This window comes from Rana temporaria, chromosome 1 (assembly GCF_905171775.1).
Source record: "Rana temporaria chromosome 1, aRanTem1.1, whole genome shotgun sequence".
NCBI classification, from domain to species: Eukaryota; Metazoa; Chordata; class Amphibia; order Anura; family Ranidae; genus Rana; species Rana temporaria.
The window spans coordinates 143,708,145-143,734,104 of NC_053489.1; the positions used below are offsets into that span (position 1 = coordinate 143,708,145).

A 25,960-nucleotide genomic window follows, 5' to 3' on the forward strand; every position below is an offset into this window, starting at 1 on the left:
GATCGCTTAAGGATGCTTGAATGCAAAAAGAAGCTGGATCACACATGGTTGTCGGATCAACAGCGTCCTGGATTACCCAAGGATACTTGATCACATAGAGAGGCTTGTTTCACAGAAATGCCTAAAGTCGCATTAAGATGCTTGAGTGCATAAGGATGCTGGATCGCACAGGGGTGCTTGGTCACACAAGAGTCCTTGGTCACACAAGGGTTCTTGTCCGCACAGTAGTGCTTAAAATGCATAAGATGTTGATCGCATGGAAGATGCTGAATCGCATAAGGATGCATGATTACTTTAAAGTTGCACATGGCGGCCTAATTAAGCAATACAGGATTCCTTGTGTTTGCATAGAAATACGTGTCAGCATGGGTTCATGTTGCACATTGTTGCATAACACGTTTATAGCGCATGCTTGCTTGCAAGATGCTTGTTCCAGAGCACACATGCTATATGCATGTTTTGCTTAAAACATATTTATATGAATTCATGCTTCCAGGAACACACGCTGCCATGTACACACACTTCCATTGAGGCATATGGCTTTAACACTTGCCACATACACACATGGGGAGCCAGTTGCAGATGTGTTTATTTACTTGGGTCTGCAGAGGTTGTCTGCGTTTCGCAGGGGAACAGCACTATCTCCAGTTGGTGGTCTTGCCCTTTTGGGTTAGCCTCCGTGCCTGGGTTGTCAGGGTGCTAGGGCCCACCTCTAGCAGGTCTGTAGGCCCAGGGTATAGCAGTAATGGCATACCAAAGCAAACTCCTGCTGATGGGTGGGTCAGTCAGTAGCATGGCTGGACCTAAGGGTGTCCAGCATGGTCAAGTATCTGGAACTCTAAAGATACATTCTTTCATTTGACAAGAAGCTGGGTATGTTTGGCACAGTCCAAAAAGGAGAGTTTTTTGGCCTCAGACAAGACCATCGCTATAAGAAAACTGGTCTATGTGGTCACGGCAAGGAACAGTTCCTTACTTTTGGCCTTTTGATTAAGGCACTAGGGAAGATGCTGGCTTCATTCAAGACAGTTCCCTATACTAACTTTTTTATTCAGGGCTGTTATAAACAGTATTTTGTCGGCCTAGAAAGAGTGGATATTGACCTAGCGTTATCCAAAGAACCCGGTCCCAGAGATATGCTGGAATTCCTCTTGGTGATTCTTAACTAAAAGGGTTTGCCAGGTCAGGAAGAGACCATGGCCCAGGGGAAGTAGTCAAGCTCCAAGGGAGCCTTATCTGTCAGCTAGAGCTACCGATGGAGCATCTGGCTTAGGGGCCTGAACGTTCAGGTGGCAGGTTGGTTCTGTCAGAGTACAATCAGACTATGCCATACTAGTGATTTACTTAATTTACCAAGGAGGAGCTTGTGCCTTGCCTATTGACATTCGTCATTTCATGAAATGCAGAATTGGCAGGCGATTCGCTGGAGCCGTCAACAAGTGTCTCCGGGAGAATGACCTCTACACCCCGACTGTTTTCCTGACCAAATGTCACAGAAATAGTACCCTGTACATAAGATGTATTGGCGTCCAGGCTCAACAAGAGATTGAACAGCTTGGGGTCAAGGATAAAGGATCCACCCGCATGCGGGGCAGATGTGTTTGTAATCCGGGGGGACCAGTTGTCACTGGTTGTGTCTCTCCCCCCAGTGCCGCGACTTTTGTGGCTTCTATGCAACATTAGAGGAGAACGGAAGCTGGCCTGATTACTCCGGCATAACCCTGACGACCTCTCGGTGCAGGAACAGTAAGGGTGGTAGTAGAGGACCCACAGTCCCTTACATCTTGTCCAGGCCTACTTTGCAGGGGGTATTACATCCTGCCTTGCAACAGGTGAATTAATGGTCTGGCTATTATAGCCCACATTCTCGAGGATCGGGGCTTTCAGAATCAGCGGCAATTCTCTTGATTCATACAAGAGAGCTGGCCTCCAGGACCAGATATCCTACGGTCTGGAAGGCCTATGTTCCTGGTGTGAAACCAGATGGTGACATCCGTGGAAGTTTGTCAAAGGTAAAATTCCTGCCTTCCTACATTTGGAAAGGAGACGGAGCTAGCCTTAAGTTATATCAAGGATCCGATCTCGGCCTTGCATCCAAAGGTCGCTTACTTCACACTCTTTGGTCCGGGCTGTTATACAAGGGGTGACGTGCATAAGTCCACCAGTTGGGTCGCCCTTGTGCTCGGAGGATTGGCTCTAGTTTTGTCGGCTTACAGGGTCAGCTCCTTGGGCCGATGCACCATATTTCTCTTCATCCTTTAACAAGGAATTGGTGTTCTTGGTTGTGGTAGCCTCCAAGAGAGTTTCAGTATTGGCAACTTTCTTGGTATAGAGCCATACTCAATTATTCTTACAAGTAGAGTGATTTTCATCCTCACCCAACCTTATTTACTAGAAGGATCTAGTATTCATTTGAATCTAGATATTCTTACCTTCCCTTTTTTCAAAACCTTGTTTCACGGAAGGAAAGGTTATTGCTTTTCTCTCAATTGAGATGAGAGCAGTTAACTATCTGAAGGTTTCAGATATAGAAAGCTGACGTTTTTATTGGGCTGCCAGAAGACCCTAGATGGGCAGGCAGTGTTCAGGTCAGCTATTAAAATGGTTACACTCTCTCTCTCGTTGGAGTAAGAAGGGTCAAGGCCTATCTGAAGCGGCTGCTCGGATACGGAAAACTGATGTTGCGCTACCAGGAGGCCCCAGGAAAGGGCAGGCAGCGTCTAAAATCAACTGTTAAGGTTGATTCATCAGGTTATTATTCAGGCTTGTGGTTAGAGTAGGATTCCCCCTGTTTTTTTGTGGGGGTGCTCCCTACCAGGATGGTAAGCGCTTTATGCGCAATGCATTTCCAAGCCTTTATGACGCAGATTTTCAAGGCCGCAACTTGGTCATCTGTGCTTACGTTCACTAACTCCTATCAGGTGAACATAAGACGGCAAGAGGATGCAGCTTTTTGGCGCAGTATGCTGCAGGCAGCATTATAGGTCCTCACGTCTGATGGCGGTCTGCGTTGTTGGTGTCTCCCTCCCCTCAGTAAGCATTGCTTTGGGACATCCCACATGTAATGGCTATGCAGCTCTGTGTCCCGTGATGTACGATAAAGAAAATAGGATTTTTATAACAGCTTACCTGTAAAATCCTTTTCTTGGAGTACATCACGGGACACAGAGCTCCCACCCCTCTTGTTTGGGGATATTGGGACACTTATTGCTTTGCTACAAAAACTGAGGTACTCCCAGTAGGGGAGGGGTTATATAGGGAGGGAACTTCCTGTTTAATTGATTACACCAGTGTCCATCACCTGAAGGTAGACTCTATAACCCACATGTAATGGCTATGCAGCTCTGTGTCCCGTGATGTACTCCAAGAAAAGGATTTTACAGGTAAGCTGTTATAAAAATCCTATTATTTGTGCTGTAGTGCAAGGTGCATGCTAATGGAGGAGAGAGCAGACTGGTAGAGATGCGCTCATGAGTCTTCTCCTACACTGTCCAGTCTCAGGCTGGGGGTGGGACAAGACCTGTAAGTGTTACTGAATTACAGCGGGGAAAAATCAGGTCTCCTCCCCCATCGGACAGGCTGTGCTATGTCGCAGAGCTATGTAAATATCCGGTATGGCTAGAAACAATTCCATATCATTTGGCAGCTCCCTTGTATGCGTTAGTGCATTAACCTTATTGCCTGGAATTCAGCTTTAAACATTTACCAGTTTATGTTTGAAATTTTGTAGAACTGCTACAAAAGCAATCAATTATACTCTACACATCCTGGGACTGCCCAGAACCATCTGTATTACTTCATACAGCACTTCCTGTATGGCCAAATATAAATTGGCATTATCAGCTGTAGGCTAAATGCCTCTTTGCAGTAATGGCTGGTGCTCCGAGGGGTAAAACAAACCACCCAAAGACGCCCCCCTCCCCGGTTCGGTCCGTTGGTCAAACCCAAAACCCTGTTCGGTCTGTCATGGAGCTGTATACCAATTACATTTTTTTTTAACTAAACTTTTCTGGCCCTGCGGTGTGTAGTAAAAGGTCTTTCCTATGTTTTATTTTTATTTTTTAATAACATAACTAGTTTTGACTGAAGCAGCTGCTAAAACTCTTCGCAAGTTAAGGCACACTTTTTGCATGAAATCAAACAAACCTGACACCTTTTTTACCCTTGTGCTCTGTAGAGCCAAACATACCTATAAATCGATCTGGTTGAATCTTTCTACTAACTCATACTCCAGTAATCCCGTGAAAATCATTGGGGAATTTCGTAGACGCTTTGCTGATTTATACCGTGACACTAAAACGTTTGACCAAGCCTGTGCAGAAACCCTCCTTTCTTCCATTCATCCAACCTCTCTCCCCTCCCTTCGGGATAACCTTGAATGACCCGTTGCAACTGAGGAAATCATATTACAAGAAATTTGAAGACCTCCTTTCCCTACTCCCAACTGAAGCCTATAATACCCTTCTGGATGATCACTCGTTGCAGGCTGTATTGTTATAGGAAGCCATTTGAAGGATTCCTAAACCTTATACTGACAATTCCACCTGGTCTAAGTTCAGACCGATATCCATCCTTAACATGGATGTTAAAATCTTTGCGAAAATTCTCTCCACCCATCTCAACCCCTATAATATCTCTAATACACAAAAACTAAGTAGGGTTCATCCCCTCTCGTCAAGCAGTTGACCATGTCTGGCAGGCTACCCTCCGAGTCCTGACACATGCGGCTTTCACACGCCGAATTCCTGCCTGCTTTATATCCCTGGATATAAGTAAAGCTTTTGACACACTTTCCTGGTCATACCTACACTTTATCTTACACCGTTTTGGGATTTGGCAACCGTTTTTATAAGGTGGACTTCAGCGATGTACATGTATTCTACAGCCTTTGTCTCATACGCTGGCTTTCGCTCTGACCCCTTTCCTATAGAATGCAAGACCTGCCAAAGATGCCTACTCTCTCCCCTCTCCCCCCCTGGCGATGGAGCCCCTAGTACTTCTGGTTCAATTAAACCCTAACATTCAAGGCTTAGAACTTTGAGGCCATCAACACAAGCTGTGTCTCTTTGCAGACTTCTTGTCTTCATGTCCTTTCCCCTAATTTTAGCACCCAACCTATTTGATACTCTTTCTAGCTTTGCATATAGGGGTAAGCTAAAACTCAAAAAGTACAAAGTGGGGTGGGACTTTAAATGTGCATTTTTTTAGTTAAGTTTAAAATTTTACATTTAAAGTCCCACCCCACTTTGTACTTTTTGAATTCTCTTTCTAGCTTTGGACTCGTCTTTGGTCTTATAGTCAACCCCAATAAATCAATAGCGCTCAACATCTCCCTGCCCTGCACTCTGCATACCCAACTCCGTGAGATTCTCCCTTTCCCATGAGCCACCACACACATCCCTTTTTTGGGTATTAAACTCACGACTAACCCTTCGGATCATTATGCAGTGAACTATCCACCTATGCTTTCCCATCTCACTATTCTGCTATCCAAGTGGGCCACCTTACCCATGACCTGGATGGGCAGGATCGCTGTTGTCAAAATGTCTATCCTCCCTAAAATCCTCCATGTCTTCCATGTACTCCTGATCCCAGTGCCTTCCCACTACTTGCGTATCCTGCAACCCCAGACGTCTCAATATATTTGGGGCAAACTGAGGCCCCGTCTATCCAAACATGCGTTATATACACACCTAGGATCAAAAGTGGCCTAGTTGTATCTAATTTCTTCAAATATTACTATGCAGCTCAGTTGGCTCAACTCCCCAAATACCATGATGCTACGGAACCCCCTTATTGGTAGCTCTAGAATCTGTTGACCCTGACCCCTCTCTATGGCTAATCTCCTCTGGTTGGTTCCATCTCATCGTCACCCCATCATGAACCCTGTTACAAGACATAGCCTCAAAACATGGAATAGACTTAAAGGTTGCTTTGGCCTTCGGTCCCCCCACAACCCTTTGCTCTCATTCCTTTGCAACCCGTCTTTTTATCCAGCCCTGGTCCTCCCGACCTCGTTCTCTGTGTGTTCAGCAGCAGGCCTTTTCCCGGGCCTATAAATTCTTCACGTGCAACACTTTCATATCCTTCCCGTCACTCTGCAAGACCTATGGCCTTCCATCCTTTGAACTCTTCCGATACCTGCAAATCAAATGCTTTCCCAGCCCATGTACCCCTTCTGACTCTTCAGACCCAGGTTTCACACTTTTTTCGAATGGGTTTGCTAATCTGACCCCCCATAGACGTGGGCTTATCTCCAAACTATATGCCTTTCATCTTACTCCAGACACTGCAAAACCACTGGCTTATGTTAGCAGATGGGAGAGAGACCTTAACCTTACTCTTGATCAGGCCGATTGGTCACTAATCTGGCAAGTGACAAAATCTTCCTCCCCAACATCGCTGCCCTAGCAACAAATTACAAAGTGCTTACCAGGTGGTACACACATCTTCACATTTGACCATGCGTATTTTTTGCTCCATAAGACACGCACCTAGGTTTTAGAGGAAGAAAACAAGAAAAATAAATTCTGAACCAAATGGTGTACTAAAATATTTACCAGTGCCCATGAAATGCAGCCTGACTAGTGCCAATTAAATGCAGCCTTAGTGTAGCGGGGCTCTGTCACGGATTCAAATATCCCAGCGCCCACTGTAACATATTCCCGCTTCCTATGATACACGTCGCACTGATTCAATGCATCATGACAGGCCCAGCTGGGAGACTTGGGATGTTGTCCTCTCTTCTGCCGGTATTGTAACATGACGGGGGAAGGGACCTGGTCAATATTCGCTCCATAAGAAGCACAGACACCCCCCCCCCCCCCATTTTTTTGTGGAGCGAAAAATATGGTAAGTTGCATTTTTTGTTACTGAGGCTTTTCTTGACTTCATGGCTAAGCTCCATTGACTGCCATCTTTCTGTCCAGTAAGTGTGCCATATAGGTTTCAGCCACTGAGCAACTCCCATTGGTAGGTGTAATACATTTTGATATGGCTTAGCCATGGTAAGGAATGAAAAGCCTCAGCAAGTGACACTTAATCAGAGGTGTGCAGAAGCTTTCCTGACTATTGTGTGGATTATTCTCCAAAGTAAGCTTTTAAAAAGTGTTAAAGAGTACATGTTAACTTTAAGCTTAATTTTGGAGGATTCTACGTGTTACAATATATTATCACTGGTCTTTGCACACGCTTTGTGAAAAAAATAACTTTGTGGTTTAAAGTGGATGTAAACCCACTCTCATCCTTTCTAAACTACTGTCCTAGTGCTGATCTATAAGGATATAGATGCCTCCTGCATGTATCCTTACCTGTCAAATGTCTCCCCTCTGTCTGTTATGAGACCCGAAAATCTGCAGATTCTGTGGGTGGGTCTGTTGTCTGGAGGTCGTGGGTGTAGTCATGAGGTCAGTAGACTCCCCGCCCACCTCTACACTCCCCTTGTCAGCATGCATTTTCTCTTGTGTATTCCTTACACTAAATTCTGCTATGATCCCTAACATCCAGTCAAAATCCAGAAAAGTAACCACATGACTTCAGAAAAGGAGTGGGGGTGGGAATTAAAAAAATAATGCCTGTCTCCAGGCTAGTGCATGAGATATGTAAATAACCTGATGTTGCAACTGTGATCAGGTGACCTCAGACACACTGCAATATAACAATCAGATCACTCGAGCTTCTCCTCTGCCCAGCTCTCACTAGATACATCTAACCTAAATCACTTGTCTGTGTATATTCTGCTTTCTGTTCTGTGTTTTCACTGCAATATACATGCATTTCCTCATCACACTGAACTGTGGATCACACCCCATGATGAGAAACATCCAGTCAAAACACAGTAAATGCAGCCAATCCAAGGAGAGGAGAGGGCTGGATTAACTCTGTGTGGCAAGACTGGGCAGTCTTATACCCTACATTGTGACATCAAATTTTTTTTTTTTTTTTCCGGGTTTACATCCACTTTAAAGGTGTAGCAAAATGGCTGTCTGTGTGGCTGAACCAACATTTTTTAAAAGCTGTTATCTTCTTTATACCTCGGCAATGTTAATAATTTCTGTTGTATAGAGAAATAAGGCCTTAGTCCACTATATATCAGGCCTACTTTTCTGTAGCCTACTGGCAAATAAACTACAGAATGATTTACTAATCGCATATAGGCTCTTTACTCTGTAGAGGAAATTGTGCGTTAATTTCCCTTAGCTTAGTTAAGTTCTACCCATTATCTAATCGTATGCATTTTTTATTTTCCTTGCACATTATTGGGTTATTGCATAATTTATGCAAAGCATAGTTTCATTACATTTACTAAGCTAAGGGTAAATTCAGAGTGAACAGCTTATTTGCCTTTTGTAATTCTACCCATTGCGTTGGTTTCTTGACTCTACTACTACTACCTTCTACTACAAATAATTTCTGTCTGTCTGATGGAATACTTTTTATTGTTGCATTAGAAATTGCAATTTCTTCACTGCAGGATTATGGTTTCATATCAAACTCCAGCTCATTCATTAATCTTTTATGCTTCTGTGTGTACTCCAAAAAGTTTTTTTCAAAGAAATTATTATTTTTCAAACTCATTTGTCTTAAAATTCATATCCATTTAACCCAAGTTAAGATAAGGTGAAAAGTAAGTTAAGCAATCATCATCTATATTGCAGGACCTATAGGAAGCGATAAAAAAAAATTGCAATCATTTTCCAGGTAATAAAGACACTTTCTCAAATCGCCTTTCAGGACAACCCTGGAGAGAGCGCAGCTCCGCCTCTTTTGCAGGAAACACATGTAACCTTTAAATCCCTCCTCTTCCACCATGGTCTCAGTTATTGTGTTTCCTCCACCATGGTGGACGCAGCATGAGGGAACCAGGGAGCTACATTCTCTCCAGGGTTGGAGGGGGCAGGCATACCTTGTTTTTGTGCTGCCTGGAGTGCAGCGACCATCCCAGCCCCCCCCCCCCCCATCTTAAGCAGGGGGTGCTCCGGAGTCCCCAGTTTCCTTGATTTGTAAACCATTTCTTGCATTGTAATTATTTTTTGTTGCCCTTTTACATTGCACGTGAGAGGCAGTGTAATGCTTTACATACGTTTTTAAGTATACATGTACTAAATATACTGTAAACCCTTTTTTTTTTTCCTTTTTTAAAGTGGCTTTTAGATTTTGAATTTGCTTCAGGCAGAAGGGTTCTCCAAAAATGGTTATCCGAGTGAAAGCTCTAAACCCAAAAGGTATTGGGGTAGATTCAGATACAATGGAGTATCTTTCTGCAGGGCGTAACGTATCTCAGATACGTTGCGCCGCCGTAAATTAGAGCGCAAGTTCCGTATTCAAAAAATGAACTTGCGCCCCATGTTACGGCGGCCCGCCTAATTCAAATGTGGATGATGTGGGCGTGTTGTAGTATGACCCCATGTATTTGTAGTTTTTTCCGAACGGCGCATGCGCCGTTCGTGAAAGAATCCCAGTGCGCATGCTCGAAATTAACCCGCAAAAAGCCAATGCTTTCGACGTGTACGTAAATTACGCACAGCCCCGTTCACGGACGACTTACGCAAACGACGTAAACATTTTCAAAATTCGCCGCGGGAACGACGTCCATACTTAACATAGGATATGCCTCATATAGCAGGGGTAACTATACGCCGGAAAAAGCCTAATGCAAACTACGTAAAAAAATGCGCCGGGCAAGCGTACATTTCTGAATCGGCGTATATCTACCTAATTTGCATATTCGACGCGTAAGGCTCCATTCACACAGGCAGACAAATTTGCAGCGTTTTGTCGCCGCAAATCGCGGTACAAATAGCGGCGTTTTGTACCGCGATTTGCGGCGACAAAACGCCGGTATTGTCCGCCTAGATGTGCCCCAGATTGACCCCCTCTATGGAGATGGTTCCCATTTCCTAGCCGAAAGCCGCCTGGAAAAAAAGGTCCGGGACCCTTTTTCAGGCGGCAGGCGTTCAGCGTGGAGATGTGAACCATCTCCATAGAGGGACATGTGTTTTCATCCCTCTGGCGGCAGCGGCGTAGCACTACAGGCGTTAAAACACCTAGATGTGAATGGGGGCTAAATATACGGAAGCGCCACCTAGCGGCCAGCCTAAAATTGCAAATAACATGAGACTTACGCCGGTCGGATCTTGGTCGAATCTATGCGTAACTGATTCTAGGAATCGGGCGCATAGATACGACACCGCACACTCAGAGATACGACGGTGTATCTGGAGATACGCCGTATCTCCTACATGAATCTACCCCATTGAGTTTTGTAGCTATGCCTGTTTTGTGTAGGGTTTTAAAACATGTTCAATATCAACAGGAGATTCTATAAGACATATTTCTTCTCAAAAAATTGCTAGCTGTCCCAATGCTGATTATCACTAGAATGAGGCAGGAATAAAAAAATGAATAAACAACCACACACAGTACCTTGTTAAGTTTGACTCCTGAGGCACCAGGCTGGCTCCCTACTTTTTCTTTCTTGCTTTTGGCCCTTCATCTTACTGGTGAAATGTGAAACGCAAATGGGAGTGAATCGGTGCTTTTGCATTTAAAATTTAGAGTTTATGGGCTAGTTTCAGGTAGGGGCGTGCAATCTAACGGCGGCGCAGCGTACCGTATTTACGCTACGCTGCCGCAACTTACAGGAGCAAGTGCAGTATTCACAAAGCACTTGCTCCGTAAGTTGCGGCGGCATAGCATAAATGGGGCCGGCGTAAGCGCGCGTAATTCAAATGTGTAAGGGGGGGCGTGTTTTATGTTAGTGTGTGTTGACCTGACGTGATTGATGTTTTGTACGAACGGCGCATGCGCCGTCTGTGTACATATCCCAGTGTGCATTGCTCCAAATGACGTCGCAAGGAAGTCATTGGTTTCGACTTGAACGTAAATTACGTCCAGCCCTAAAAAATTCAAAAATCGAAGCGGGAACGTCGTCCATACTTAACATTGAGTGCGCCTCATAGAAGCAGGCACAACGATACGGCCGAAAAAGCCTTATGCAAACGACGTAAAAAACGAACGCCGGGCACACGTACGTTTGTGAATCGGCGTATCTAGGTAATTTGCATACTCTCCGCCGAAAACGACGGGAGCTCCACCTAGCGGCCAGCGTGAGAATGCACCCTAAGATACAACGGCGTAAGAGACTTATGCCAGTCGTATCTTAGGCTAATGTTGTCGTATCTTGCTTTCTGAATACAGAAAGAAGATACGCCGGCACAGCTTTGAATTTACGCAGCGTATCTATGGATACGCCAGCGTAAATCGTTGCTGAATCTAGCCCTATGTATTTGTGTCCCGGCCTGCATGTTAATCAGGTTAACAGCTTGTTTTCAGGAGACCGATTTGTGTCCTATAAAAGCTATAAATCGATATTTGAAAAAAGTATATACACTGATATTCATATTTCAATAAGCATTTACATATATGAATCCAGGAAAACAAGTTTTGCTTTGAATTTGAGTTTGGAACAGAATATGTTCACGCCGGGTCAATTTGGATACCTCCTTAAATTAGTATTATAATATTTTAATATTCCCCTCAAATTATGTTTTGTCCTCACTGGAGCTTTCTTTTTCAAATGGTTTACAAGTGGTAGTTTTAGTCAGAATTGACAAATCGGTAGTCGGTACTTTTTGAGACTGTGAAATTGTCTTTTAAGGGTTTTGTTTTCCTCTTGTAATTTTGCCATTCAATGACTTGCAGAATCGAAGATGCAGAAAAGCATCTATCCCAGTTAAAAGTAAGCAGTAGTGGCGATTGTGTAAAAACTGAAATGAGTATTGCCCACACTTCTGCATTATATTACAACAATGTTTGGCAATGGAGGGCAACACCTTAATTTTTCCATCACTTCAGCTTTCTTAGGCCTAGTACACATGGGCTGAATGTTGGGGCGACATCGACCGGTTCTATAAAAACTGTCCGACTTCACAGAGCTGTTAGGTTCTTTTTTTCACTGGTGCCTACCGGGCTTTATAATTATATTAATGAATGTTAACTAGCACATCTATGACCTGCAGCCTGTTTTTTTTTTTTTCTATTGAAAAGCCTATGGCGTGCAAAACGCACCCAAAAAACTCCACCGGTGCAGAAAAAATGTGCACACACATAAAGAGTGATACACAAAAAAGTTTGACAGGTGCAAACGTCAAGTGGTCCTCCTGTGAGGAAGACCCAACCCTGATCCCCCGGGGCATCAGGCTCCAGACGGGGACTGAGGTATTCAGTTGTCCGAGCAGCCGAAGCTGACACGGACCCAACTTCCTTGGAGTATCTGCCGAAACAGAACCCTCCCAGTACTAGGTAGGGCTCCCCCGAAGGGAGACCCCATGAGAGCAGGCGAACTAAGCCATAAGGCCATGTCCACCCACTCCAAGACGTTCAGCGCTGGCCTACTAATCTCACACAGTGACAAATAACGTGTACCAAACAAAAAAAGACAAAAACGTGACAAACACAGGGAATAAATAATAAAAAGTGGGGGAGAAAGGGAGATGAGGGAGAGTGAAAAGTGACCATCGTGCAATAATCAAAAATTCTTCTGGTCCTAGCCAAAAGGCCCGGCCCTAGAGTCAGGTGTTAAAAAGTGTGATATGGTGACATGACCAAGGTGCCCAAAAGCAAAAGTCCTTGTAAAAACACTAGTGCGATTTTGGTACCCCTGGACTCCCACTCCAGGGGCACATCACCATAGGCTTTTCAACAGACCCTGACCCACGGCCCGGACCAGCAGCACCCATCCCAGCCAGGAAGGTAGGAGTTCTGAGAGATTCGGGAGAGCCCACGCCAATAGGCTTCTCCCATCCCTCCCTCCTAATCATGTTTGGGAAATACTAACCGCTCCCCCGGTGGGAAGGGGGAGCTAGTGTTCTCTCCCGAACAACTGACCGGGGCAGGCACCACAAAATCCAGGCTAGGGGCCCAGCCCTCCAGCTTCGACCGCATGTTTTCTCCATCCAAATCAGAAGGCTTCCACCTCCACCCCAGCAGGTTTAGCATCTGCCAACCGCCATCCCTTTCCACCTAGCCGTGTTAGCATAGCACCACCTACTGGCAACTGATAAGAACAGATACTACACTTGATCTTAGCCAAAAGGCCAAGAAGCGACCTGCAGCCTGTTTTTTTTTTTTGTTTTGTTTTTATTGAAAAGCCTGTGGCGTGCATAACACAACCCAAAAACTTCACCCGGTGCAGGAAAAAATGTGAACACACATAAAGAGTGATACACAAAAAACTGTGATGGGTGCATCATCAAATGGTCCTCCGAAAAGGACCCAACCCTGATCCCCCGGGGCGTTAGGCTCCTGGCAAGAACTAGAGTAATCTGTGCCCTCGAAACCTCTAGCAACCCTCTTGAGGTTAAAGTGATTGTAAAGTCTTGTGTTTTAAAAATATAGTAAGTAGGAGGGCTGCTGCTATGCGCAGAAGTTTTTTTTTTTTTTTGTTTTTTTTTTATCTGCCTTTACAACTCCTTTAAACTACAGTGATTTATTTTTATGCTGTTGATGGTGCCTAATTGAATTATGTGCGATTCAAGCTTATGCAGAGTCCCCTCCCTTTTTTCTTTTTGTAAACTATCCGCTGAACATGCTATGTTGCTAGAGCATTTGTCTCTCTGTATTTGTACTTTGCTTTCTTTTGTTTTGTTCTTTTGTAAATTGCATTATAGTGTCACTGTCTTAATCTTTACATTGTAAACAATAAAAATGTATTGAATGTAAATACTATAATATAGGTTTTTGGATCTTTCTATTAAAATTCTATTAATTAGTGTCTGCCTTAAAGGTATTTTTAGGGTGAGTCTGATGTATGGTATGTTGATGTTGTAATAGCGGTTCCATGCTATATCTTGCTGTCACATTTTGCTTAATGGGCTGAGACTTTATTCCCCCTGTATTACCAGGAGAAATAAAGAATCTTAGCACCATAAAACAATAAAGGGAGACATGAAGTGGGCACTTCTGATTTTGCTATGCAGGCGAGACATCAGACATCAGCAGGAATCCAGTTGTGTTTTATCCAGGAAAACCCGTTTAAGAATTGAAATGAATTTTCCTGCTATGTTGGTGACCATAAAGTAGTTTCATGCTCATGGGCTTCTTTTAGAATTATGGATTGATGGTATAAAGTGACTATTAAAACTGTAACACATTTTGAAAGCTGTGTTTTCAGCACCTAAATCAATCCTTATGAGATCATGCCGCCAAGCATTTCCTAGAACCCAGCACCTTGCTGGTTTTAAGTGATATAAGCAGTTTCTTGTGAATTTACAGGCAGCATTCTTCTATATCCTCAAACTATGGCCCTCCAGCTGTTGTAGAACTAAACATCCCATGAGGCATTGTAACACACTGACATTCACAGGCATGATGGGAATTATAGTTCCTGAACAACTGGAGGGCCGTAGTTTGAAGACCCATGCTCTATATGTTGGTTCACTCCAGAAAATGGCCATATCCTATTGTGTAGCTTTTGACCTTCTTTTTAATTTGTTAAACAGAGAATGGGACAGAACGCCACACATTTCTTATTGCGCCTTACTGAAAATGTTTCCCTTTTTAAATATAATCTTTCGGGTCCTTTTTAAAAATAACCACAGATTTTCACGGATTCAAACTAATGAGAAACGGCTTGAAGTAAAAGCCCTGAATTTCCAGTGAGCAGATGTTTCTAAAATATGTCATGTGTATGATTTGATCTGTAGATGACCTAGGAAGCACAATCTGTAAATGTTGCTGTCGACTTTCTTTTAGCTTCTTGCATTCTTTCTCTCTTGCAGAGTTTTATCTTTCAGTCCTCCAGGCAGGACAGGTAGACCAAGGTACTTCTGCCAGCATCTCCTTTATGTACTACTGAGAAAGGCAAAGCAAAATGATGTCGTGACCTTGTTTAGTCCAGACATCTCAGATCAATCCCAAACCTATACAAGTGCCAGCCACACGGCCATTTTTAGTGCAATGTTTTTTGTTTTGTTTTTAAGTAGTGCTTTTACTAGATTTTGTAGCATTTCATGCTTTGTTTATTTTCATCAATGTAATATCAGTTTTTTGTTCATAGTTTAGTAGAAAACATGCATTATAAGCTTTTGATGGTATGTCAAGCATTTCTTTGAGAAGTTATTCTGGAGAAGGTAAAACTATTATTTGGGTTTATTGACCATTTATATTAATAATCAAAATACAATAGGGTACCAGTGTTGCAAAGCCATGATGTGTTTTTTTAATACTAAGGTGCCATTCTGTAGTACTTGTGCTCAGTGGCGGTGAATTCTTTTTTGGGGGGAGCGCAAACCGTGCACCCACAACCACCATCCCCATCTATGGAGGGCAGTGCTCCACATGGGCGGCGGCTTCCCCTTCTCTCCTCCGTAGGCATCATGGCGGCTTCCGCCGTGTCTCCTCCCTCCCTCCTAGGCCAATTGGAACGCTTCTCCTTTCGGCTAATCTGCAAACATGTCTTAGACCCTTTTCCTGATTGGCCGAAAGGAGAATCAGTGTGACAATAGCAAATGTGCATTCGCTATTGTCATGCAACTGGGTGGGATCAGGGCGCAGTGCTCTGCACCCTGAGCCCACTCTTTTTGGAAGCCTATTGGAGCCTCTGGCCCCTGATTGGAATCTATATGTCCAGCACTCTGCATGTAGATCAGGGGGCTGGACACATGGATGGGGGGGGTGCCACTATTGAACGGGCCGCCACTGCTTGTGCTGATTGTATATCTGAGGCTTTCCAGCATATTTAGAAGGTGCCACTGTTGGACAGAAAACATTAAACCGCATATCTCTACTACAACCTAACTTCAGTGGTTTCCTATACCTCCATCTAAAACCAACATTCTCATTTTGCTTGGAACTGCTCTTTAAATTGGGGGGGTGGCAGATAATTATATTATAAAAATAAAATGTCAAATTTACCATTAGCTAGATAACACTCCAACAATATTTCAGAAACAAATCCTTGATATACAGGCCTTGTGAAAGAAAGCACAGGGCAGTGAAGTCTACATGACACCCCTTTTATTTTCAGCCTTAGACATGTAGACTTTGACTAAATCATGGCAGAGCTGCACCTGCAAAAGTCTGTAATTGGATTGCATAGAACATGTGTCTGCATTTTCTTCGGTGAACTTATGTATTTTTTTTAATTTATTAGATATTGCTAATATGCAGATATAACCCATGCAGGGGTTATGAATGATCCATGTATATGGATACAGCATTGATCAATTATTTTATTCAATACATGCAAAAGTGCAGCAAAAAGTTGGGCACATAGCAGTGGTGAAAGAGCTAAATAAATCCTAGGGGCAAAAGAGAAACGGGAGAATCAAATTTTTTGTTTTTGTCACAGTTAAGTTTGAAAATACATGCATATTGTTTAAAACTTAGTGTTTGGGTAGGCCAGCTTTTACTGAATGTGAAGACTAAGTTCCTGTCATTTCTGTTATGAAAAACACTAGTGTAGATATAAAGGACCCATCCACACCATTACAGTTGCGTGTGTTTGTTTTATTATTTTTTCTCCTCAAATATGAGTATTGTTCTTTATTCACACTGGCAAATCAGGTTACTTTATCCCCAAAAAGTCGCTGCATCCCAGTGTGTGTGTAGTTTTTAACCCCATTTATTATTCAATTTTTATAAAACCAACAGAACCAGACTAGAACATAAATATTCCTAAAATAGAACCCGATGTCTATTCTGTAAACTTTTTTTTTTTTACACTGAACATTTGAAGATTAAACTTGTGGTAGATTATCAACAAACTTTTTTTTCCAGAAAGTACTTATTTTGTGAATTCTCATCAGGAAGTAAAGTTATGGCCTGGGTTCACCAGGCTAGGTGAGCAGGTAGACTGTGATATCTTCACATATGCTTGATGTTCCCATCGGGCACAGTGTAATGATGTCATAGTAACAACCAGAAAGTTATGTTGTGCTACTAGAAGCCAATCACTAGTATAAGAGACCATATATTTATAAGATGTGCCATGGACTAGAATGTAAACACCCACGGTAAACCACTGGTTCTCAAATGGTTGCCTAATGTGCAATTAAATGCATGTACTAGGCTTAATACAAGCTGGTGACTACCATAATAAGCATTTACTTTTTTAATCAAGTCTCTAGTACTTTCTTGTAATCGCTTGTATTTTCTTTTCCTTGTGTTTTTATTTTAATTTTTTATTTTATTTTGTGGATCTGGCAAATGAATCTGACATAGTATATAACCATTTCCTTGCATTACTATCCCTGTGATTCCATAGTTTGAAAAATGAAAAAATGTCTGTAAACGTCTATCAATTTGGCCTCATCTCAATCTATTTGCAGACTTCATTTTGTTTTCTTTCTCTGATTCTTTTCATTAAATCATCCAAGTAGTTTTATCATGCTGTTTACCTTGTGAACGTGTTGCCTATCCTTTCACCTAAAATCTTGTATCCAAGTCTTGTGAAGCCAGTAGTATTAAGTGTGATTTTGTAGATCCTTTTGTTTCTTTAGTCTAGGCTAAGATAATTACGTTGTTACATTGACACTGAACGATAACTTGATGTTTCAACATACCAAAACATCTACCTAATGTTTAATGAAAAACACAAGCTCTTTGTGGCCACTGGAAATTCTGCTTCAATGGTAACCCAGTCCTGTACAGAAGTGGCAGTTTTAGTTGTATATAAGCTAAAATAATAACACTAGCTTATATTTTGAGAGTTTTTGTTGTGCTGCATGTACTGTGTGTATCCAAAAAGTTTTTGGCCATCAAAGTTTATATTGAAGGAGGAGACGGCAAAAGCACAAAACCCCACTACTGTTAATTTTAAATGATATGTAAACTGTTCAGACTTGAGATTGAAAGGGATTGATACTTTTCCATTTCCCTTAGTGCCCTAAGTCATGCATTCAAGCCCTGAACTTTTTCAGCTTTTGGCCTGAATGTTCAAGACTTCCATAGGGCTTGTTTTATGAAGGTGCTGGACACAGAAGTGCTTTTTAGCCTTCATGTACACGGGGCTTTGTTCAACCTCTCCTGAACGATTCAACTTGACAGCTAGAAACCAGTGTCTAAAAACTGCCATTTAGCCACGTTTACATGTCGCGTTTAGTCGCGTCTGAAACAACGGAAACCTTGGCGTATGAACTAATTTTTTTTGCCTTTAAAAAAAAGGCCTATAAATGCAACTGCCTAAAAACTAAAGTAAACAAACCTGTGTACATGTACACATAAGATAACATTAAATGAGTTCAGGGGCAGTTGAAAAGTGTCCAAAGGCAAAGTCACTGTACTGTACCGGCAATGTCTGATTTTTGGGGGGAGTTCAAAGTGAATGGTTGTTTGGGAACTGGTGTCCACTTAGCCTAGTACCATAGATCTTAGGCTATGGAAAATAAATGCAGTGGATTGCCAAAAGGCTACAGAGCAAGGTCTTGTTTATATACCCACAAGGTAACTTCTAACAATAGAAGCAGGATGAGAATTAAGACTTGACTGACTACATGCTTGTTACTGGTCAGTGACATAATCGGTAGTGATGCCTGGGTAAGGGTGATGGCCAATTCTCATTTCTATCTTTTGAAAATGAACTTTAACCACTTAAGCCCTGGACCATTAGGCAGCCAAATGACGGGCCACTTTTTGCGATTCGGCACTGCGTCGTTAAACTGACAATTGCGCGGTCGTGCGATTTGGCTCCCAAACAAAACGTATGTCCTTTTTTTCCCACAAATAGAGCTTTCTTTTGGTGGTATTTGATCACCTCTGCGGTTTTTATTTTTTGCGCTATAAATAAAAATAGAGCGACAATTTTGAAAAACAATATTTTTTACTTTTTGCTATAATGTATTCTTTTTTTTTTATCGTGACTGCGACATTATGGCGGATACATCAGACACTTTTGACACATTTTTGGGACCATTGTTATTTTTATAGCGGTCAGTGCTATAAAAATGCACTGATTACTTTGAAAATAACACTGGCAGTGAAGGGGTTAACCACTAGATGGCACTGTAGGGGTTAAGTGTGCCCTAGAGTGATTCTTACTGTAGGGGGGTTGGGCTACACGTGACAAGACAGTGATCACCGCTTCCGATTTACAGGACGTGGTGATCACTGTCATCGTCACTAGGCAGAGCAGGGAGATACTTGTTTACATCAGCATCTCCCCGTTCTTCCTTACCGTGAGACGATCGCGGTTATCCCCGCTGCGCTAGAGTCCGCGGGACCCACGGTCGGGCTCACGGAGCTTGCGGCGGGCGTGCGTCCACAATGCTGCGATCTTAAAGGGGACGTATATATACACGTCCTTCTCCCTGTCCGTGCCATGCTGTCAGTGTATATAGTGGTGCGCTGGTCGGCAAGCAGTTAAAGGAGAAAAAAAGTTGCAGTACCTAACTCATGCTTGCCCTCAGTGACTTATCTCAGTGAACAGAATTAAGTTTTAGATGATAGCTTCTACAATCCAGCTTTTTTTTTTTTTTGGGGGATTTTGGCTTTTTAACTAGAGCTCTAGTTAAAGACCTGTTGTTCATGTACCTACATTACCAAATTAATATTTTAGCTATACTACACAGCCAATGTCTGATTCATAATTGGTTGTGCTCTTTGGCAGACTGTCACTTTAAAACATTTTATATATATATAATATATATAACATATTGCACAATTCACATGTGACTAAGTGCCCAAAATGCTTGTAAACGTGGTCGGTAAAATCGCATAACTGTATTGTACAGAATCCCGATGCAAATTATTGCACAGTCTATGCCATTTACCATGTGCGTATTTAGCCACAGTTAAGTGAAAGGTGTTTTGTAATTGTACAGCAGTCATTTAAATGCAATAGCTTCTATTCAATTTACTTGGCTTTAAGGGTTGGATCTCATCACACAATCATTATTCATCATCATTGATCATGTTCTTAGTTAATGTCACATACCATTTACGCAGCACTAATCTCAGTTCCTGGCTTGAGAACATTTGTGTCTTGTGAGCCTGTGTGTCCTTCTTGTCTGGGCTTCACAATCTCTCTATAGGTGTTTTCGACATGACATCTTGTAGAGACCAAAGGTACCCAAAAGTGCCCTGACCTAGGATATTAAACTTGGGGCACATTGGTTTTATCTGATAATTTTACATTCTTTAAGGCTACTTTCACACTAAGGTGCTTTACAAGCCTTAAACCTAGCAACTGTAAATTGCCTCTCCTGTCACTCCAGGTGAAGCCTGATGGCTTTCACACTGGAGCAGTGTATACACCGCTCCTAAAGCGCCCCTGCCCATTGAAATCTAAAACAACGGAAAAGCGCCTCTAAACCCCCCCACGCCTCAGTGTGAAAGTGCCCTTACTGATTCAGACTTGGTGTATTTTTTAAAACAAAAGATGCTCTTAATTATGCACAAATATGTTATGTTTTAGACCACTTTCACACTGAGGTGGTTTTCAGGCATTTTAGCGCTAGAAATAGCCTCTGAAAACCACCTCCCATTCATTGCAATGGGTCTTTTCACACTGGGGTGGTGCACTTGTGGGATGTTACAAAAAGTCCTGAAAGCAGCATCTTTAGGGTGGGAGCACTGTAAAATCGTGCCCCCAAAATGCCCCTGCCCATTACAGTGAATAGGCAGCGCCACAAAACTGTTTTTCTGTGTGGCGTGTTTTTTATTTTTTTATTTTAAAGGTCACGTGAACTTAAACGGCCCGCTAGCGCCCGAAAACTGACGCAGAAACAGCCGACGCTTCAGCGTTGTTTTAGTGGCGCTCTGGTGTGAAAGGGATCTTGGTAAAATCTGGAAATAAAGTAATTCTTCTTAAAGGAACAATGGATACATTTTGCCGTAGAATTGTTCCAGTTTTTTATTTATAGCAAAGTTGCACCTAAAAACTTAAAAATCATTTACAAAAAAAAATCAAAATTTTATTTGTTACATTTGATTATCGTTTTAATTTATATTGTAGGCCCTTACCTTGCAGACTAATTACAGGTAAACTGGTTCACTGTACATGTTAACACATTTAAATCACTGTGTCCTTTTTTTATTACTCAAATAATTCTGTTTTTAACAGATTTTACATTTTCTTACTATGTTTCTTATTCTATGCAGACATAATGCTTTTACAGTAACTAGAACATTTGTAGTAAAATGTATTCTGGTTATATTAGTTTGTCCTTTGTTATATTTTTTTCATAATATTTTCAGAGTAAAGCTTAAAAAAAAAAATCTCTGTTCATTAAATAATATGAAATCGTTATTGGACAAAAGGCATTCCGATTACAGCTAATTGCAGGCTTGTCTGACTAGTAACCTCCAGCTGCTGCCTAAGAACCACATAAAGCTCAGCCAGTTGTCACTTGAAAAGAGCAAATTGGTTAGCTCAGGAAAAAAATTAGGATTTGGAATTTGTGTAACCTACCTGGCAGATATAGGTGGTTGTTCGCATTTGAGCACCTCATGGGCCTTCTCATAATCATGTTAATGTTCAGATTGACATTTCATGCGTCTTTGTCTTTGTGCTCTTTTCTAATCGTTAATCCTTATTAATCCATTCCATGCAAACTGGGAAACCCCCCAACAACTTTTGTGACCATTTTTATCAAGTGAACTGTGGTCATGGTCACTCAATCAAGGGAAAACATTAATCTGATTCTCATTTGTTCTTTTTATTCTGCTCACAGGCTGGATTAGCAGGTGCTCCGGCTCGGGCTGTGTCTGCAGTAAAGAACATGAACCTTCCAGAAATGCCAAGAAACATTAACATTGGTGACATCAGTATAAAAGTGCCAAACTTGCCTTCTTTTAAATAGCATTCTACTGCCTCCCCTGACACACAATTGATGCTCAGATAAGTTTACCAAATTTCAGTAAATTTTCTATTAAGTGAAGGAACTGCTTGGGTTGTTTGTGCTAATCTGCAATGTTGGATGTAAGCATTGCTTTTTACTCACCAATGCTAAAGAAGAAAAAAAACGCTAGCTGAAACGTGGTTCCAAAATGGCATCCAAGCTCCTTTTTTTAAGGCATGTTACGTGTCTTGGCTGCTGCAATGTCAGAGAAAGTATTACAAAAATAAAAAAAATCTTGAATTTTCAGTGTTGCTACCTTTTTGTATGTTCCTAAAATATATTAAAAACTGCTTGGTAGTGGCAGCCATTTTGTAAGTTGAATCAGTAGAAACTAATAAGGCATGAAAGGGGGTTATTTATAGATATTAGTAATGATTTGTGTTTATTTTCTATCGTAACTTTTGCATTTGCCACAGAAGAAATTTACTAGGTTTACCTCCGAGTGCCTCGTGCTCCACGAACATCACCACTTTCTGGCAATTTGCTAAAATATACATTGGTTTACCTTACAAAATGACTCTCCACTGTGTGCGGCTGATGGGTAATCTTGATTTTTGTAATTCATTCCATAAAGTTCATTCCTGTATGTTCCTTTCCTCATTCTTCAGATTATTTATGTCTTTATTTTGTAGACTGCATGTTAGTCTCACTACATTTTTTTTTCATTACATTTAAGTGTAAATTAAATGGGTTTGAATAATTATGTCTGGGGGAAAAAAGTGTCTGTTATCAGTGGAATTTTATAGATCTTGGCTTATAAAAAATAATTATTTTAACACTGTAATAAAATTGCTGAGGTTTAATGTTCTGGTTTGATGTGTTGGATGTACTGTAAAATAAATATTTTATGAATGGTGCACTTGTGTTTTTTTTTTTCCTTCCTAACTAGCCCTGCGTTTAAAAGGGAAGTATAGGATTCGGTCAGCTTAGTAATGTGTTCTTTGGTGAACAAATTGCAGTACATTAAATGGCATATTATTTTATAACACTCTTTTAAAAGAGGAAAAACATGTAAGGGAAAATGAGGACAGCACCAGGTAATGGCAAGGCATTTTAAATGTGCAGTTTTTTTTTAAATCCGTGTATTCTGAATTTAAATTAACCACTAAAGTTTTGATTTTTCACCACATGTAGGTTAATTATGGAGCAAGTGCTAAAGCTTGGTTAATTTATTGTTTTGTACACTGACAATTTTAAAAGCCTTTTTCTTTAACATTGCATGTAGCAATTGGTTGCCAAATAACGTAGACTTTTCTCAGGTGAGTTCTTCAACTAGACAACAAGTGGGAGATATATGTCTGTAAATCAACAGAGGCACTAATGAGTGAAACAAACACCTATGGTCAAAATGTAAAGCAATCTCCTTGTTATTTATGCTTTGACTTGACAACCTGCTTTAAAGCTGAATTTTTATGCTTTCCTCCCTATTCTTTTTTAAGGCAAAAATAAGAAAGACACTACCCTCAGTTTGAAAACTGAGAAAAAATATGGTCCGATCATTTAATGTTTTTTTACATACACATAGATATTAGGGGGTGCAAATAAACCTTTGCATGTTTGTTAATTATTAGTTAAATTCAGATCAAAGAACTGGCAGCATTGTAGATGAAAACGTAGCTCATGGCATCAGTTATGCTGTGGAGTCCTTGCTTTTGTAGGGGAATCTGATTTAACCAGATTGTTTACTAGAAGATTTCCTTCAAAATATTCAAAAAATTGTGCTGCAGCACTAAGCCTAGGTTCACACTGAATGCAGGTTTGAAATTGTGCGAGTTCAGTTAAACTTGCACGATTTCAAACCCGCATTTCAGTCTGCCTTCGGGGGGCGATTTAAGAGACATCTGTGCGGTTTCATGCACAGATGTCTATTGAAATCGCCCCCGAAGTCACCAAAAGTAGTGCAGAAACTACATTTGGGAATCTGTGAGGCGTCGCACCAATTCGGATGTTGCCGGCAAAAGGCTCAGATTTGACATGTCAAATCGGCATGGTGTGAACGAGGGCTTAAAGTGGTTGTAAACCTCCAGACGTGAAAAATGACCAAAACATTTACCTCTAAAGTGTTTACTGCCCTGAAGTGTAGTTCCTCTCCGATTCCTCTGCGCACTCTATGAATCGTCAAAAAAAACTTTAAAGTGACATTAAAGGTTTGCTTTTTTTTTTTTTTTTTTAACATTTCATACTTGCCTCAACTGGGCAGCTCGTTTTGCGCAGAGTGGCCTTCTGTTCTGGGGTCCCTCGACAGCTCTCCCAAGGGAGTTACCTTGCGGGCGAGCTCCTGAATCGTACACCTGGCGCCCGCATCATTGGATTTGATTGACGGCAGCTGGAGCCAATGGCTTCTCTGCTATCAATCTATCCGATCAAACACAGGACTCTGTGGTGAGAAGGACGGTGGGGACGCGCCCACAGAAATTTGGGGCTCACATAGGTAAAACGGGGGGGGGGGGTGCTGGGCACTGCAAGATGATTTTTCACCTTAATGCATAGGATGCATCAAGGTGAAAAAACACAAAGGTTTACAACCCCTTTAAGCCTCTAGGAGACAGCCCACCCCCCTTCAGCACACAGCAGCTGACTCCAAGCCTTAGTTATGTGCTCTAGCTCTGCAGTGTGTGACATCAGATCCCTGCCTCCTGTTTTTTGCTGCTGAGCGATTTCTGTGTAAAATGCGTGCTGTGCTAATCAAGATGACCACAGCTGATCCTAGTTAAAAATCAAATGGTTTTGTGTGCCATTGAGAAGGTGATTAGCTACACCTTAGTAAACGGCGCGGTTCACATTTGTGCGATGCCGGAACCGGTGCCAATCTAGTGCGGGTTCCCTCATCTCACTTGCAGGCAGTTCACACTGCCCACTGTGAAACGCTGCGAGTGTCAATGTAAATCTGATCGCAGTGAAAACTGTAAAATCAGACAGGAATCAGATCGCATGGGTGTAAAAATCCATGTGATCCGATTCCAGTGCAAACCAAAAAAGGGCCCTGCACCTTTTTTGTCCGACTGCAATGCAAATTTAGCCATACAAATGGTATGGCTGAATTTGCATCGCACAGACATTGCATGTGATGTCAAAAGTAAGTTGCGCTAGTGAACCAGTGACATCAAGATTAATAAAAAAGCTTAAAAAAAAAAGCTTTAATTATCAATAAAAAAATACAAGTGCAGCTCCAAAAATTAGTGAATGACTAATATAACTGTGAATGAAAGATACAAAAGGGCGCAACAAGTGTAAATGTCCATATAAACACCAATAAAAAAAAAACGCAGATCCGAAAAAACACTGATCCAAAAAAAAGTTCAAATAATTGCAAATGTAGAACTGGTAGTGAGATTGCTGTGTTCCAGATTTAAGCGCCAACCACCATGCTCTCATAAAGTGCAACGTGCATATTAAAGTGCTTCACCTAAAGTGACAAATAATACACTATACCCCGTTTTGTGGCTCATTGCGGTGGAGCCGTTTTGAATTTTTTTCCAGATTGAATGGTTGGAACACACAGTTTTTTCACCAAGGAGAGCCATCTGTGTTGGATTTATTGGGAATTGATCCTATTTGGGAGAGATTGTATTAAGAAGGATCCTGAGAGAATCTTTATATGCCTGAAGGTCAATTATTGCCGTTTAAATCTGGTGAGCGCATTTTGATTGTGACTTCGGGTGAAGCACTTTAATATACATGTTGCACTTTCTGAGAGCATGGTGGTTGGAGCTTAAATCTGGAACACGGCGATCTCGCTACCAGTTCTACATTTGCAATTATTTGAACTTTTTTTGGGATCTGCGTTTTTTTATTATTTATTGGTGTTTATATGGACATTATTTACACTTGTTTCGCCCTTTTGTACCTTTCCTTCATGGTAGGGGGCGTGGCCTTATTCTGTGTGTAGTGAGGGGGGCCAGTCTGTCCAGTGATGCTAGAAGTGAAGTGTTGTAGACAGATTTGGCTAGGTCGGTACGATTTTAGTCAGAGGTGGTCAGTCTTAGAGTATAGAAGAGAAGGGTTGATATGGCGAAGGTTTCTATGAGTAACCGTTAGGCGTTTGGACGGAGAGGAGGCGAGGGAGAGTGAAATGAATAAGGTAGGGATCAGAGATGGGGTAAGGATAGTTGGATAGATGT

At 41.8% G+C, this 25,960-nt stretch overlaps 1 protein-coding gene and 1 pseudogene across 2 annotated transcripts in view; one reads left to right on the plus strand and one right to left on the minus strand.

Annotated features, from left to right (window-relative positions):
* Positions 1-22,696, plus strand: part of AP3S1 (adaptor related protein complex 3 subunit sigma 1) — a 101,956-nt gene extending 79,260 nt beyond the window's left edge. Inside the window, exons 6-7 of one of the 2 annotated variants that reach the window (XM_040343814.1) lie at positions 14,781-14,822; positions 21,672-21,759. In XM_040343814.1, coding sequence (XP_040199748.1) covers positions 14,781-14,816 — 36 coding nt within the window. In that variant the 3' untranslated portion in view covers positions 14,817-14,822; positions 21,672-21,759. Of the gene's footprint in view, positions 1-14,780; positions 14,823-21,671 lie in introns of both variants that reach the window. The other variant, XM_040343807.1, reaches the window with a different exon arrangement.
* On the minus strand, positions 12,986-13,109 carry LOC120925204 (annotated as a pseudogene).
* Positions 22,697-25,960: the final 3,264 nt, after the last annotated feature.